The following is a 14,458-nucleotide window of genomic DNA, read 5'->3' as shown; positions in this document are numbered from 1 at the left end:
TTAAAAGTTTTGTTGAAAAAATTACAATGCTCAGGTACTTATGTTGATAGGCAATTCTGAAACTAAATTGGCATGAATTTTGTTGCTTTTCAATCTATCATATTGAGATATATTCCTGAATAGAAATATTATGCACATTATTATATTTGAAAATATTTGTCCATTTTTAAAGAAAATTTTATGTAAAAGTATGTATAATTAAACAAAAATTGTAACATATACATATATATTTCCAAATTATTTTGCATTAGTTTTGATGCTATATAATATTAGATTTTGTATTTTCTGATATCTTGCATTGCTTTTTATACTTTGGAGTAAGCAAGAGGAAGATATGGATGGTAGAATAATGCGGTGATATAATTTTACTTAATTTTTATGTATTGCTGTGAAGCAGTAAAACATGGAACAATAGTTTAATGTTTTTCCATGCATTATTTACTTTAACAACACATAAATACTAAAAAAAATTACATTACCGAATTCGACTACCAACTATTTTCCTTCCTCTTACTCCAAATTATTTTGGATCCAACTGATTTTTATTAAGAAATAATACTTAAATAAATTAAGTTTTGAATTTTTTTCTTTCTTTATATCAAGATCTTAGTGATAAATTTTATATCATTTCAAGTGTTTATCTTTAATTTTAAAAGTATTCTTAAATTTTTTAAAATCAAGCCAAGTTTATCATAATCTTAATTCAATTTGTTAGTTTATAAAATATATTTTATAAGTCTCCACTCTGGTAATTTATAATATCGCTATTACTATTATTCACATTATGAAATTATACAATTTCATAATGTTAATATTTTCTTAATTTTTTTCCCACTCAATGTAATTGTAGTTATACTTTTATTTAAATTGAGTGGAAATTTTCACTTTAAATAATTTAAAAATAAATTATTTACTTCCAAATATTTTTCTTCTATTGAAATTGCATGGAGAAATACTTACGTAAGTTAATTTTTTCTATATCTGAAATTTCACCTAACAGAAAAACTTAAACAAAACCCAAAGACATCTGAAGATATTTTTTCAAACCAAAGACATCAGACAGTGAAACCAGAAAAGGATTTAATATTGAAATTAGTTATTAAATTCTTATTTAAAAAAAAAATTACATGGCACATCAGAAAAATGTAATAATTCTATAATTGAATTAAAAGTTACTATGTATTAAACCAGCAATTTTTTCCAAAAAATTTACTTAGCATTTAAATTTCAAAACCAAGTAATATTGCGTTTTATCTTGCTAAATTTGTACTAATATATAATAAAATACACTAAAAATTGAATGCTAAATTTTGAGCAGCTTATCTTTTATTGATAAAAAATAATTTCCCTTTTTTTCTAGGCTTAATGACATTATTCGTTTATTATTACTAAAACACAGTCAATCTAAAATGTTTCTATCTCAACTTTAAAAAATATGATTGAATTTTTAACCCTTAGTTAAAAAATCTCTATAAAATTGGGTTACGTAAAAAAGTTACAATCGTATTAAGAAAAATTACAAACTATTAAACATTACTTGTAATTGTTTTGTTGACAAAATGAAGATAAAAGAAAAATGTTTACAAAGAAAATTATTACAGAAAAATTTGTGCTAAGTCAATAAATTCAAAAATAATTAAGCTAAATTCTTTATTGATTTTTTACAATTCCTTGGTTATATCACAGTGAAAAAATGAAATTAAAAAAATGAAATAAAAAAAGATGAAATAAAAAGAGAAAAAATAAAAACTTCTGATTAATTATCACATCCGAATATATCACAGATCATATATAAATTTCTTTTTCGTTTCTACAAGTTATCAGATAAATCCAATGAATTACTGAGGTAGTTTAACTCCACCAGCGAAGATCTTTTCTTTGAATTACCCCATTCTTTTGCACTAGAGAGGACCTTGCCAAGTCTTTCAGAAAGCTCTTCACGTTTAACTTCTGGAAACCGGAGTGCCATTGTAGCTAATAAAAATAAGAGGAAAAAAGTAAAGTGAACAATTTAAAAAAAAAAAAAAACATTTTATATTTTTAAATAAATAATTAATATAAATTTTGCAATAAAAAATTACTTTTTATTTTACTTTGCAAGTTAAAAAAAGCTCATTTAAAACTGGCTTAGTTTAAAATTGAAACCATTTGCATTTTTCCCACTCGGTTCAGTGGAATTTAATGGTTAAGATAGACTATACTCATTTCCCACAACTTCCCTGACTAATAGTTTGAGATCAGGTTAAAACACAAAAATTGAAGGACAAACAGACTAGCACATTGAGGCAAGGTGACAGCAGGCAAAAGCCAGGCTTAGAAGAAAGTTGTTTATGGAAAAGAAAGTTCTGATATTCTATTTTATTCCTGGCAATTCTCGGACACATATATTTAAATGTTTTATTCTTAATGTTATCATAATTTGACTATTTTCAAACAATGTAATTTACAGCAGTGGAGCATGTATGGGTATCGCGTTTTTTTCCCCTTCTTTTTTCTTATCAAACATTTTAACTTAAATGTTATTTTCATGAAGACTTCTTTTTATATTTAACTATTCTCTTAAATTTAAATCTATCTTTTCCTTTAGAATATAATTATTGCTTTTTAGTTTTTTTCACAAATAAGCTATATAGTAAGTGATGATGAACTATAGATTCAACAACTCAATGACTAAAATCCTAAGCAATTAACTTTAAATATTCATTCTCTTTTTCACCAACATAGAACAAATGCCTCTTCATTTTCCATGAAACACACTCAATATCACCCAGGTCATGAAGCTTGGTAAAATGTTTAAGAAATTGAAATTCATGTTATTCATAGTTCAGAAATAAAAAATGCATACCCAAAAGCACATGGAATATTTCTCTCAAGTCTTCAAGAGATTTCTTTCCCTTTCTCCCAAGTCTACTGTATTGCAGAGCAACATCTTTCACAAAAATTTTTTTTAACAAGTTAGTGGTAAAGAAGGACAAATTTTTGCCATAAGATATATTTGAAAGGTAGCTAACTTAAAAAAAATAAAAGCAAAAAATTTATTATTGAAGTAAAACAGACAGAAAAATTTTAAGGAACAAGCTTATGCATAATTTAGTATTGCTGTAAGACAAGTTGCAATAAAATGTAAAGTAAAAGAACAAAGCAAATCTAACTAAATATACAAATAAATTTTACTAAAGTAAACACTTTTAAAAATTAATTTTTATTTGAAAAATTTTTCATTGTATGATTAACAAACAATTATTATGATGGTTATTTTACAAAATGTTTGGAATTAGTAAAATAATAAAAACTGAACTTTTTATTATTTATTTTAATTTCTCTTTTTTTTTAAATTTAATTAGAAATGCGTTTTATCTTAGTCCTACCCTAAAAGATTATATTTTAAATAAACATCCAAATGGTGAAAGCTTATTAAATTTTTTTTTTGTTTTCTAGAAGCAAAAAATATCTAAATGATTAAAATTTAAGAAATGTTTAAATATATTTAAAAGAGATTTAACCCTTATTGGACCAACACCATATACACTTTTAGCACCACTTTTGTACTCTATATTTCATTAATTTTAGATAATATATATGCTGAATATATTATTTTCGAAAGATTAAATGACATAAAAAGAAAGGATTTATGACTTCATTATGTAAGAAATCAACATTTCCTCAAAAATAAATAAGAAACTGCTTGTAGCTTTCTAAATTTAAGTGGCTACAATAATTTGATTTGCTTTTAAAGTCTACAAAGAATTAAATAATGCACACATACACAAAAAAAAAAAAAAATCTCTGAAATATTATGTTAATAATTATTAATGAGTTAATCAATTAAAAAATATTTTAAAAATTTTATAATTACCAAAATTGAAGACAATTTAGTATCTTCTGATAACTTTTGATTTAAACAAACTAAATCATCATCTGTTTGGATTGGCAAATTAAGGTCCGGAATAAGATTGGAAGTAATGGGAGTGGCAACCCTTTTTCCAGCATCAATTTGTAACCCTACTAATGTGGCATTCATTTGGGCATGCTCATGTGCCATTTTTTTTATCTGCAGCCTCAACCGCTCCAATTCATAAAACAAACGTTTCACTAAATAAAAGATAAAATCAAATTTTAATATTTGCAGTTGCAATAAACAAAATAAAAACTTCAAATGTAAAAATAATTTGTATTGGATCTTAAACAGACAACTTTTTTCTGCCATACTTGACACTGTAGGGACTGCATCGTTCACTGGGGTGACAAATGTACATAATAATTACCAGGGCACTTAAGCTAATTCCATGACTTTAATGGTAGATTCAACACAATGCGTAACTATCATGGTAACATCAAAAAGATAAGTTTAAGCTGCAAATAAATGTGATGATGTATGGACAAAATGGTGAGAGAAACATACATTAGCTACATTGTCATAACTTTAGCAATAGGACATAAACACTGAATAATAAGTGACTGCTAAGCATTGAGGTACAGACGAGAGCTCCATTACAGCTCGTAGAATTTACTTTCTATAGATGCCAATAACTACATGTCTAATATGAACTATTGAAATTACTAAAAAGGATAAATATATTAGAATCCATAATTATGACATAAAAAGACATGATAGGATGGATCAACTGAGAGCTCTACCCCTGAGTGATGAACTGCGAATTCATCGAAATAGGTGTGAACAAACGTCATCATTTAGTTAAGAGCGTTTGTTAATTGGTGCAGTTGGTCAATCTACAAAACGTTACATTTCTTTGCAAAATTTGTTGAAGAATAATTTACAATATTATGTAAAAAAATATTTAAATGTTATAAGTTTATAAAAGACTATATATTAAAACAACTTTTATTAAATCATTATCAATAAATAATGATAGAAATAATTAATAACAACTCACTCATTCCAAATAATGAGGCAGCATTGGCTTCAACAACATCGGTAATTTCAGACACTGTAACTGTAACAGAAGTTTCTGGATACAAATTATTCTGCTCTGGCATTGCTGGAAACATTTCTGGGACTAGGCTGGAAGTCTGTGGAACTTCATCAAACTCAATGGGAATTGGTGGGACCTCTACATAAATGATAAAAAGCAAACTTATCTTAGAATTAAGCAAAAATTTAATAATACTTAACAAGGGGAAAAAGTTAGCCAATAATTTTACGAAACATAAAAAAAAAAATAATAATAATAATAACAAATACTTATTATACATAAATCTATAATTGCTAACCTGACTTGATAAAATAAATATAGTAGAACTTTGCAATTTTTAATATTTTATATTAAAGCACACTGTATACGATAGCATTAAAATCAAATCAAATTTGAACATATACTTACCATTGAGAGTAACTGCAATGTCACTGCCTGCCAACATAGATTCCGAATAGCTTTGGGATGACTGCACAACAGCCGGGACTTCAGTGGTGACTATATAAAGTGACAACTTGAGGAGGGAAGGGTGGGTACCTTAAACCTTTTCTTTCTGGGAGATTTCTTAAAATTTAAACAATTTTCAAGATCATCATCTGTGCTAGAATCATGCTTAAATTGTAGAGGTATTTGCCGTTTCCTTTTTGTATTAGTTGTATCATCTTCAGTTGCAGATGACTCAAGATTTGATGTTTGTTGTGCTTCTTGAGCTTTAATGTGGGCACTTTTAAAAGAACCTAAAATTAAATTATTTATTTTTTGTTATCTTCGTAAAATCTTAATGAAAATTAAAAAAAAGAAGAAATACTAACTGGAAGAGCAAAGAACTTTAACTTTAAAATTCTCCCATTGGTCATCTGCAGGCAAGTTGTCCCGCAGATACTTAGTAATTTGATAAGTGGGCAACTTGCTAGGCCACTTTGCCACATCTTTGCTCAATAACCACTTAGTCGGTATGACTTCGACAGTGTCACTTTCTGTGAAAATCACAACAGCATACTTTTTTTCTTTGAAATAGATTTTTACATACAATAAAATTAAACATTTATATACGCAGTACAAAAATTATGATGAAGGAATGAAGTATAACAATATACATATAATGCAAGATGTCAAATTAAGTGCATAATGCATAAGCATATTCACATGATGAAACAAATCAGCACAATATTTCTCTACCTCTTTCAGCTCTGCAAGCTGTTAAGTTCAAAAACAAAAAGAAAGAAAAAAAATTGGTGACATTCTTCCCAAAATTGTTTAGAAAGAGTGTAAAAATAAGGATAACTGTTTTGAAGAGAAAATAAAAACTATGATTCATTATAACTTTATAGCTCAAAAAAATGTAATTATAAACATTTTAGACAAGTTTTGGATAGCCCGTCAAAGTGAAAAGAGGTCGTTATTTTATTACTCAAAATAAATAAATAAAAAATAAATAACAACTCAAGTATTAATTTTCCATTTAGAATAATTGTAAATAGTGAAATTACAATGCAATTGAAAAAAAGAAAAACGTCTTCACAATCGATTTTTAAAAAACTGAATGACAACTATTCTCTTTCCGTTGCTAACATTATCAACGTTAAAATAGAATTTGCAAAAACAAATTTTAAAAAATTTATATTTGAAAAATTAAGATTAAAAATTTATATTTATTATTATACCAAAACATCTTACAAAAATGAGATATATACAAAAATTCTAATTTTAAATTTTTGGAACTTATACTGATATTTCAACTGCACATTTAAATGTATAACATAATTAACTTGTTTTACTATCAACAAAGAGGCAACATCCATTTGAATTATACTGGCGTGCAATAGAAAAATCAACACAAGTGACAAGAAATTCGCAAATGAGATTTTTTCATATTTAATACTTTTATATAGAAAGCTACATATTACAAAAAAAAAAAATTCACAACTCAATTTTTTTAATCAGTTTTCTGAAAAATTATTTTAGCCTTATTAACATTATCAAGGAAAGAGAATAGTCGTCAATCCGCTTTTCTCAAAATCTATTGTATAGCAATATAAAAATAGTAAAATATTTAGAGTTTAATATTTCAAAAGTGAAATACAGTTGAGCAAAATAGGTAATCCCATGGTTTTGCACATATAAATATTTTGTATTTGTTTTTAATTATTTATTTTTTGGAAAACATGTATCTAGGCCAGGAATAATTTGTAATTTTTTTAAAAATATGAACACATGAAAATAATTTTATTAAATGTGCAAGAAATATGCAAATATATTTATAAAAATAGGCAAAATAATAATTTCTAAATGTCCCTACACCATGGAATCACCCAAATGTACAGTGAGAGTGCTTTTTCTAAGACCAGACGAAATATGCAATGATCAATATAAAAAGTAAACTTCTTGCCCTTCAGTTAGGTATACATCATATTTTGAAAAATAAAAATAAACAAAAAATTTATACAATAGAAAATAAACACCTATATAAGAAAAATTTAAATATCTACGAATTTATGAATGAGGACTATAATTATTTTTAACTCCCAGCTACAAATACATTTTGCAAACACGTCACTAAATTTGACTGTAATGAGTTCATTTCCTAAACGATCAAATTTAAACATAGCTGTAAGCTCTGAGTCGCATGGTTGGTTGTAAAAATAATCTATGGTTGAAAACTGGTTGCAGAGAAATATGCATTCGCCTGAAGATTTTCTTAAAATATGCCTTATTTTCATTAATTTTTTATTCTTTAATTGTATACAAGAATCTTTGCAGTTGATTGTTGAAAATCTTCTGTTATCAAACAAAACTGCACCATATTCACATTTAGATGTGCCATTCCCTAAAGGATGCAACCATGTTACATTAATGGTCAGTTTTGGTTTGATAAAAGAAGTATCCTCAGACAAACGTTTGCTTATTTGAGCCAGATGTTTTGTTTTTGTTCTAAGAAGTTGTTTTAACTGGTCAAGATAGTTTTCAAATTTATATGCAGAAAAATTAGGCAAGCTTCCATGTCGCCTAACGTCATCTGCTAAGTGCAGCAAATTATGAACATTATATACAATAGAAGCATCGCCGTAATATTTCTGCATATCTTCAACAAAGGAGTATAACATCTGCCCAGCAAAAGAAATGTAAATATCATTACTGCACAACAAAGGATTCGACAGAACAGATATAGCAACATGTAAACATAAAAAATGTATATACAGTGGTTCAGGCAAAAAAATTTCTCATAACAATAGGACCTGTGTATAATAAAAAGGTGCGGAATTCAGTGGCCTTCCACCTATCCACCTCTTTTAGAGATCTTGGCTGACGACTGAATTCAGAAGGCAGACATTCTTTTAATGAAGTAAGCTTTTCAGAAGCTTCTGCAGACTGTCTGCCACTGATTCGGCAACTGTTTATTTTTTGTCGCTTGCCATTGCGGATCCAATAAAGGATCAACTTTCTCGTCACTCCCAAGTCAACTAGATGCATTGGATCCAGAGGGAATTGAGAAACTAAACCCATTTCCAGTGAAGTAAGTGGAGAAATCCCATTGTGGTGTTCAGGATGGGCAAGGGAAACAAAATCCTCATCAGCTCTTTTGGGACTTAACATGTCCAGAAACTTAACGTGCCCATCAACAGATGTTCCCGTTTGAACACATTTCTCACATCCCCAAAAAGCATTGTGAGATTTCACGCATTTAACCCATGCTCGAGCAGGAGCATCGCAGCTAAAATGCTCTATTGAAAATCTAAATTTAATACTGTTCTGCTGAAAGCCATTATCTTTTAATTCCTTAACTTCTAAGATGATTTTTTCAAAAAACTGTCTTTGAGACAGTGGTTTGGATTGACCACAGTAACAAGCAATGACGAATGGAGAAAGTGAATAGATACCAGCTATCATTCCTAAAAGGGGCCAAAACTGAAGTCCAGTGCTCTTGCTGATCGGTAAACCGTCAACATGAAAACACATCTTGATAACTTTGTCAGGACATAAATCAATTACATTCAGTCGCTTAAAATAGTTCGTTATACTGAAATAACAATATTCGCCGTTTTCAAGTTTCACAACATTGGACTGCCTAGCAGTTTTTAATAAAGTTCTACTGTCAAGAGGTAGCTCTGGGTGAAAAGTACCTAACATTTTTAGCAATGAATTTAAAGCATTATGCTTAATTTTAAATCTAACAGCCCATTCTTTCAGTTGGAACAACAAGGACTCTTCATCGCAAGGATTAGTCGTGTTACAATTAGAGGGTGAACCAGGTTCCAATTCTTCAATATCTGATTGAGATTGACTAGAGCTGGAAAGTCTACTGTCTTCAGACTGTGACCAGCTGAAATCACTTTCAATATCAAAATTTATTACTGATTCCAAATCATTTATATTTTCTGAAATAATAATATCATTGGATCCTATGATATCATTGGATGGAGTATCATTGGATTGGATTGGAATATCATTGGATGGAGATTCATTCTCAGAATTTTTATTTTCAAAAGTAGAATTAATGGGTCTGCAAAGTAATAATATCATTTTTTTAAAATATATTGAATTATAGTAGATTGCAAACAACTTATGATGCAAGAAATATTTTGTTAATTTAGATAAAAAATGCAAATAAATTACCGGTATAAGGAAAATTTCTTTAATTAATATTAAATCAGCAAATAATTTACTTTGATAAAATAAAAATACTTAAAATTTAGATATTTTATATACCTGAACCAAAGTAAAACAAAAATTGGAAATAATTGTTCTTATCAAAACAAATGATTTTAAGTAATATTAAATCTGCAAATAATTTACTTTGATAAAATAAAAATACTTAAAATTCAGATGATATTTAATATATACTTGAACCAAAGTAAAACAAAAATTGGAAAGAATTGTTTTTATCAAAACAAATGATTTTAAGTATTGTAATGCTTGACATTGCTAGTCATTTTCTTAAGACGAAACTTAATTTGTTCTTAATATTTAATTACATTAACAAATTTCATATTAACTCGATATATAGCAATCTAGCTTTGAAGATTGTTAAAAGGCAGATTCATTTTCTTTCACTTGGCCTCTTAAATAACGTAAATTAGAAATTAAAAGAGTTGAAAACTATTGCTTAAATTTGAACATTTTCATCCTTAAGATAATTTTACAGATTACGTTTCAAAAGTAATATTTCAAAAGAAAGAAAACCAGAATATAGATCGAAAATCAAAACATAAAGTCTTTTAATGATCATACAAAACATAATGATATATGTACCTTTCAGAAGAGGGGCAAGAAGATATTAAATAATTTTGTCTGGCCTTACTAACAAGTGAGTCCAAAATCAACTGCTTTTCAGTCAATTTTATATGTCGTTGAACTTTCTTTTTAAGAGATAAATGATTTTTCTTTTTACCTGACATTTCCAAGTTAATAAATATCCGAAACAGTAACGAAAGCTGCGAAGGCGGCTTACAGAACGGCTTGTAAACAACTCATCAGTCGACTGTTGATCGCAGTGGCCCCAACCCCATCCCACCCCCAAAAAATTTGCTAACTTCCCCCTTCCATGTTAGCTTGTTCGAAATAGTGCTACGATGCTTCTTTTATTTACGTACTTAAAAAAAAATTCTCTCGTCTAAATTCCCCCCCCCCAAAACTATTCGTATTATTGAGTGTAAAAATCCCCCCCAAGCTTTAAATGGGCGCATCGTGCGCCCACCTTCCCCCCTGTTTATCATTCGCGAAAACGAAAGTAATATTTCTTTGTGTTATATACCATAAAATTTTATTGGTAAAAAAGGTATTTCGTGAAAAATTTAATTAATTGTTTTCTTTTAGAAATAAATATTTATTTATAAATAATTTGATGTGCCGTGCCACGAAAAAGTAACACAGCATCAAAAGTAATGAAATAGATGTTAATTTTTAAAGTTCGAATATCAGATCGAATAATAGTTAATCTTACATAATATTATGTCTAATATTAGAAGATAGGATTCAGAAGGATTGCGTTTTCTAGCAGGGCAGTATTATATTACATCTTTCTAATATTAGATCATATCTTTTTGCTACCTGGGTATATTCATCAATATGCACATTCATAACTATTCTCACTAATGATAGAAAAAACAAAGAAATTTGGAACTTGAATAATCAAGACACTCGCAACAAAGCAATGATGTCATTTGATACTCAGATTTATTATAACTTACCTCCATAATTTATTCAGAAAAATATTTTATACATACAGTAGGACCTTGATATGATGACGCTGTCAAATTGGACAAAAACATCATAAATTAGAAGATGTCATTATATCGGAGATATAAAAATTGCCAAACAAATTTAATTACATTTTGTTATCTTTGTTTGTTTACTCTCATCTTACTGGAAGGCTTGGACCCCTGCTCGCTTTGCTCACCAATCCCCCCAAACGATTCTCGTTCACCATTGTTTACTTCTTCTTAAATGTCAATATTTTGCATAAACACGTGGAACATTTTGGTTTCTAAATAAACAATCATTTTAGCTTCATGCAAGAACATTTGCTAACATAACAAAATGGATGATCACTAGAATTTGTAAAATAATCCTTTTTTCTTTTTGCGCACTACAGCCTATGACAGGCCAAGGGAGTCCCAATAAGTTTTTGCCATCTTGATCTATTCTGTGCCATAGCCTTCCAGTTAGTTATTCCTATTATCTTTGGTCCTTCTCAACTGCGTCCAGCCACCCAGTCGGTGGACGACCCTTTTTCTTGTACCTTCCAGTTTAAAAATGGTTACTTTTTAGCAGAGTTTTGGTCAACAGATCTAAAAAGGTGTTCCAGCCATTAAATGATTGGCCTTAATAGCATGAACTAGGTCTGGGCGTTTATACTTCTTTTTTGAGAGAGAGAGAGAGAAAGGGATACTTAGAAGAATTTTTGGTGCAGTCTATGAGAATAACAAATGGCGCACCCTTTACAATCATGAGTTATATTACATGAAATAATCCTTTGGACTTTAAAAAAAAAATTTAGCCAAAAGAACACAGTATGTGTGACTCAATCAGAACAGATAAATAAAAAGTAATTTTACTCATTTACAAAATTTATATCAATTCAAATAGAGAAAGGTTATCAGGGGTCTGTCCAGACATATTGTAAAAGGTCCTGTTTTTGTAAAATTGTGAAAAAACTACACATAATTTATGAATATAAAACTAGCGGTAAGTCATACTCTTTCAACCAGAGTCCTACTTTTGAGAATTTGTGCAAATAGGGTCTTGTTATTGAAAAAATTGCTTAAAGCCTTTTTAAGAAGCTTTTAAATTGCAAATAGATACAAGATTCTAATCAACAATGGCTGCTACTAAATTAGAGATGTTACATACAAATATTTGGTATTTAGCCTATACTGCTCAACATAGAATATTCATCTCAGACGAATAATGGAAACAAATTCACTCACATTTTTAATAATTTTAATTGACATACTTTAAATAACACAATTTAGTTATGTATCAATTTTAATGTGTTACACATTAAGTAAACTTAAACAATTCTTAAATTTATAATATTTTATTTCAAAAATTGCTAGAAATTAATTTTTACTTAATAATCTATTAATTAATGTTAAGAATAATTAATTGATTATGAATCATAAATTGATCAATTATTGATTTACAAAAAAAAAAATCATTTAATATCATTAAGAATGTGCACACGATGCTTGTAAAAGTAGAAATATTTTCTTAGAATTTAAACTTGGGAAAACTTAATTTGTTTTGAATGGTCTCTTTTTTTTCCCGGGAAGGGCTTATTCGATTAATAAAACAATAATGAAGATAAACAAATTTGTGAAGGGTCCAATTAAAAGATAAATTATTTTGTGAAGGGTCGGTTAACGGACCCAAATTTCTTCTAAACAGATCCCTGGTTATTAGCACTCTTTAAATTTTATTTAATATTTTTAAAAATTTCACTGTAAAGATTTATATCTGACAACACATAATCTCTCTCTCTCTTTTGTAATGTTTGACTTACAACTACTCATACGTGAGTTAATAAAGTAACGAAAAATAAATAAAGATTTCGTGGGGAATAAGTGTTCGACAACAATAGATAATATTTAAAGTGAAAAAATCTGAAAAAAATCACAAAAAGGCACCTTTTTCTGCAATGACTATCAAACAAATGGGAATTTTGAAATAAAATTATAAATACTGTTCGCTGTCAGAACATTAAATTTCAAATCTGCAGTTGCATTTCAGCAGTTATTTTTTTTTTACTACAAGTTTAACAGTTGCTGAAATTGTAGTAAATTCTCGAAATAACAATAGAATCATACTTTTTTTCCTTGTACACATTTCTACACGCTTTCTTGATTTCAAGTTTCTAAGTCTAATACTTTTTGAGCAGAAAAAGCAAAATGTAATGTAAAGCAATGAAAATAAAAAAAAAGTAGAAAAAATTCACACAAAAAGCTTTTAAAATTAAAAAATTCGTGAACAAATTGAAATTTTTAAAAAAAATCTCCTTGTTAAGATTATAAACAAATACGTGGAAACCTTTTAACATGCCAAATTTTGACTCTGTAGTGGTATCCCTGCAGTCTGCAAACGATGGTATTTTTTCCAACAAGCTTAACAATTAATTTTTTAATGATAATTTTTTTTATTCCATCACAATTCCTGAGCACTTTTCTAAGTATCTTAGTAATTTCAAGTTTTCATGCAGCGAAACAAAATATAATGAACACTCAAAAGAGTTTTTATGCTTTTTTAATAAAGAGAGAATACACAAAGAATTTTCCAACAATTCTAAAATACTTATTCTTTTTTGTTGAAAGATGACTTGGTAAGTTATTGAAACATGGTATTTCAAGGCAATAATATTAGAGGACCCTCTAAATACCATGATTTTTTAACATTATTAATATAGAAGATTAAATAGAACCAAGCTGAAAAGACGCTAAAAGTGAGAAATCGTCATTGACGGGTATATATATATATTTAAAACTGCATATACATTTAAAATCTGTTTGTAATTCTGTCTTCTAGCATGCTCATTTCCCTCATTTTTCTGCATTTGAGAATTACATGTCTAAGTAATGCACCATGATTACTTAATATTCACATCTCCTCTACAACCTTGGCCACAATTGACGCATTATAATGCGTAAGCAGATTACTCCTGTTATTTACGATAATGACTAGATTTTAAATTTCAAATGAAATCATAAAAAAAAGAAAAGTGATAAATAATTACACTGTTATTGTTCACAAATGCAAGTGCAAAATACACACCTAAAGCTTGTGTTCATAATTCAATTATCGGCACTTGGTTCGGGAGAAGGCTACATTCATCTGCAATATAAATTTTTATTAAATATCAATTGCAAAAATTAAATTTTAGTTTGTTTAAATTTCAAAATAAAACATCTAATGAAGTACCAAAAACTTTGAATGAGAACTAATTGGGTTCATTAATTTTCTGTTAATAAGAAATAAAATAAAAGATTTTTCATAAAAAAGTAGGTCCAATTTAAATAGAATAGGATATTTAA

General features: G+C 28.0%; 1 protein-coding gene across 8 annotated transcripts in view; it reads right to left on the bottom strand.

The window, feature by feature from the left end:
• Positions 1–1,636: 1,636 nt before the first annotated feature.
• Positions 1,637–14,458, bottom strand: part of LOC147816079 (uncharacterized) — a 297,913-nt gene continuing 285,091 nt past the window's right edge. For all 8 annotated transcript variants that reach the window (XM_087158111.1, XM_087158113.1, XM_087158109.1 and 5 more), the window contains 6 exons: positions 14,199–14,258; positions 5,747–5,941; positions 5,343–5,671; positions 4,896–5,072; positions 3,857–4,092; positions 1,637–1,974 (listed from right to left, as the gene is read on the bottom strand). In XM_087158111.1, the coding sequence (XP_087014237.1) occupies positions 1,852–1,974; positions 3,857–4,092; positions 4,896–5,072; positions 5,343–5,379 (573 nt within the window). In that variant the 5' untranslated portion in view covers positions 5,380–5,671; positions 5,747–5,941; positions 14,199–14,258 and the 3' untranslated portion in view covers positions 1,637–1,851. The remainder of the gene's footprint in view (positions 1,975–3,856; positions 4,093–4,895; positions 5,073–5,342; positions 5,672–5,746; positions 5,942–14,198; positions 14,259–14,458) is intronic.

Source organism: Parasteatoda tepidariorum, chromosome 2 (assembly GCF_982258835.1).
Source record: "Parasteatoda tepidariorum strain Cologne lab strain chromosome 2, Ptep-v5.0, whole genome shotgun sequence".
Taxonomy (NCBI): domain Eukaryota; kingdom Metazoa; phylum Arthropoda; class Arachnida; order Araneae; family Theridiidae; genus Parasteatoda; species Parasteatoda tepidariorum.
The sequence above is the reverse complement of the archived record's forward strand: the minus strand, read 5'-3'. Positions and strand labels throughout refer to the sequence as shown.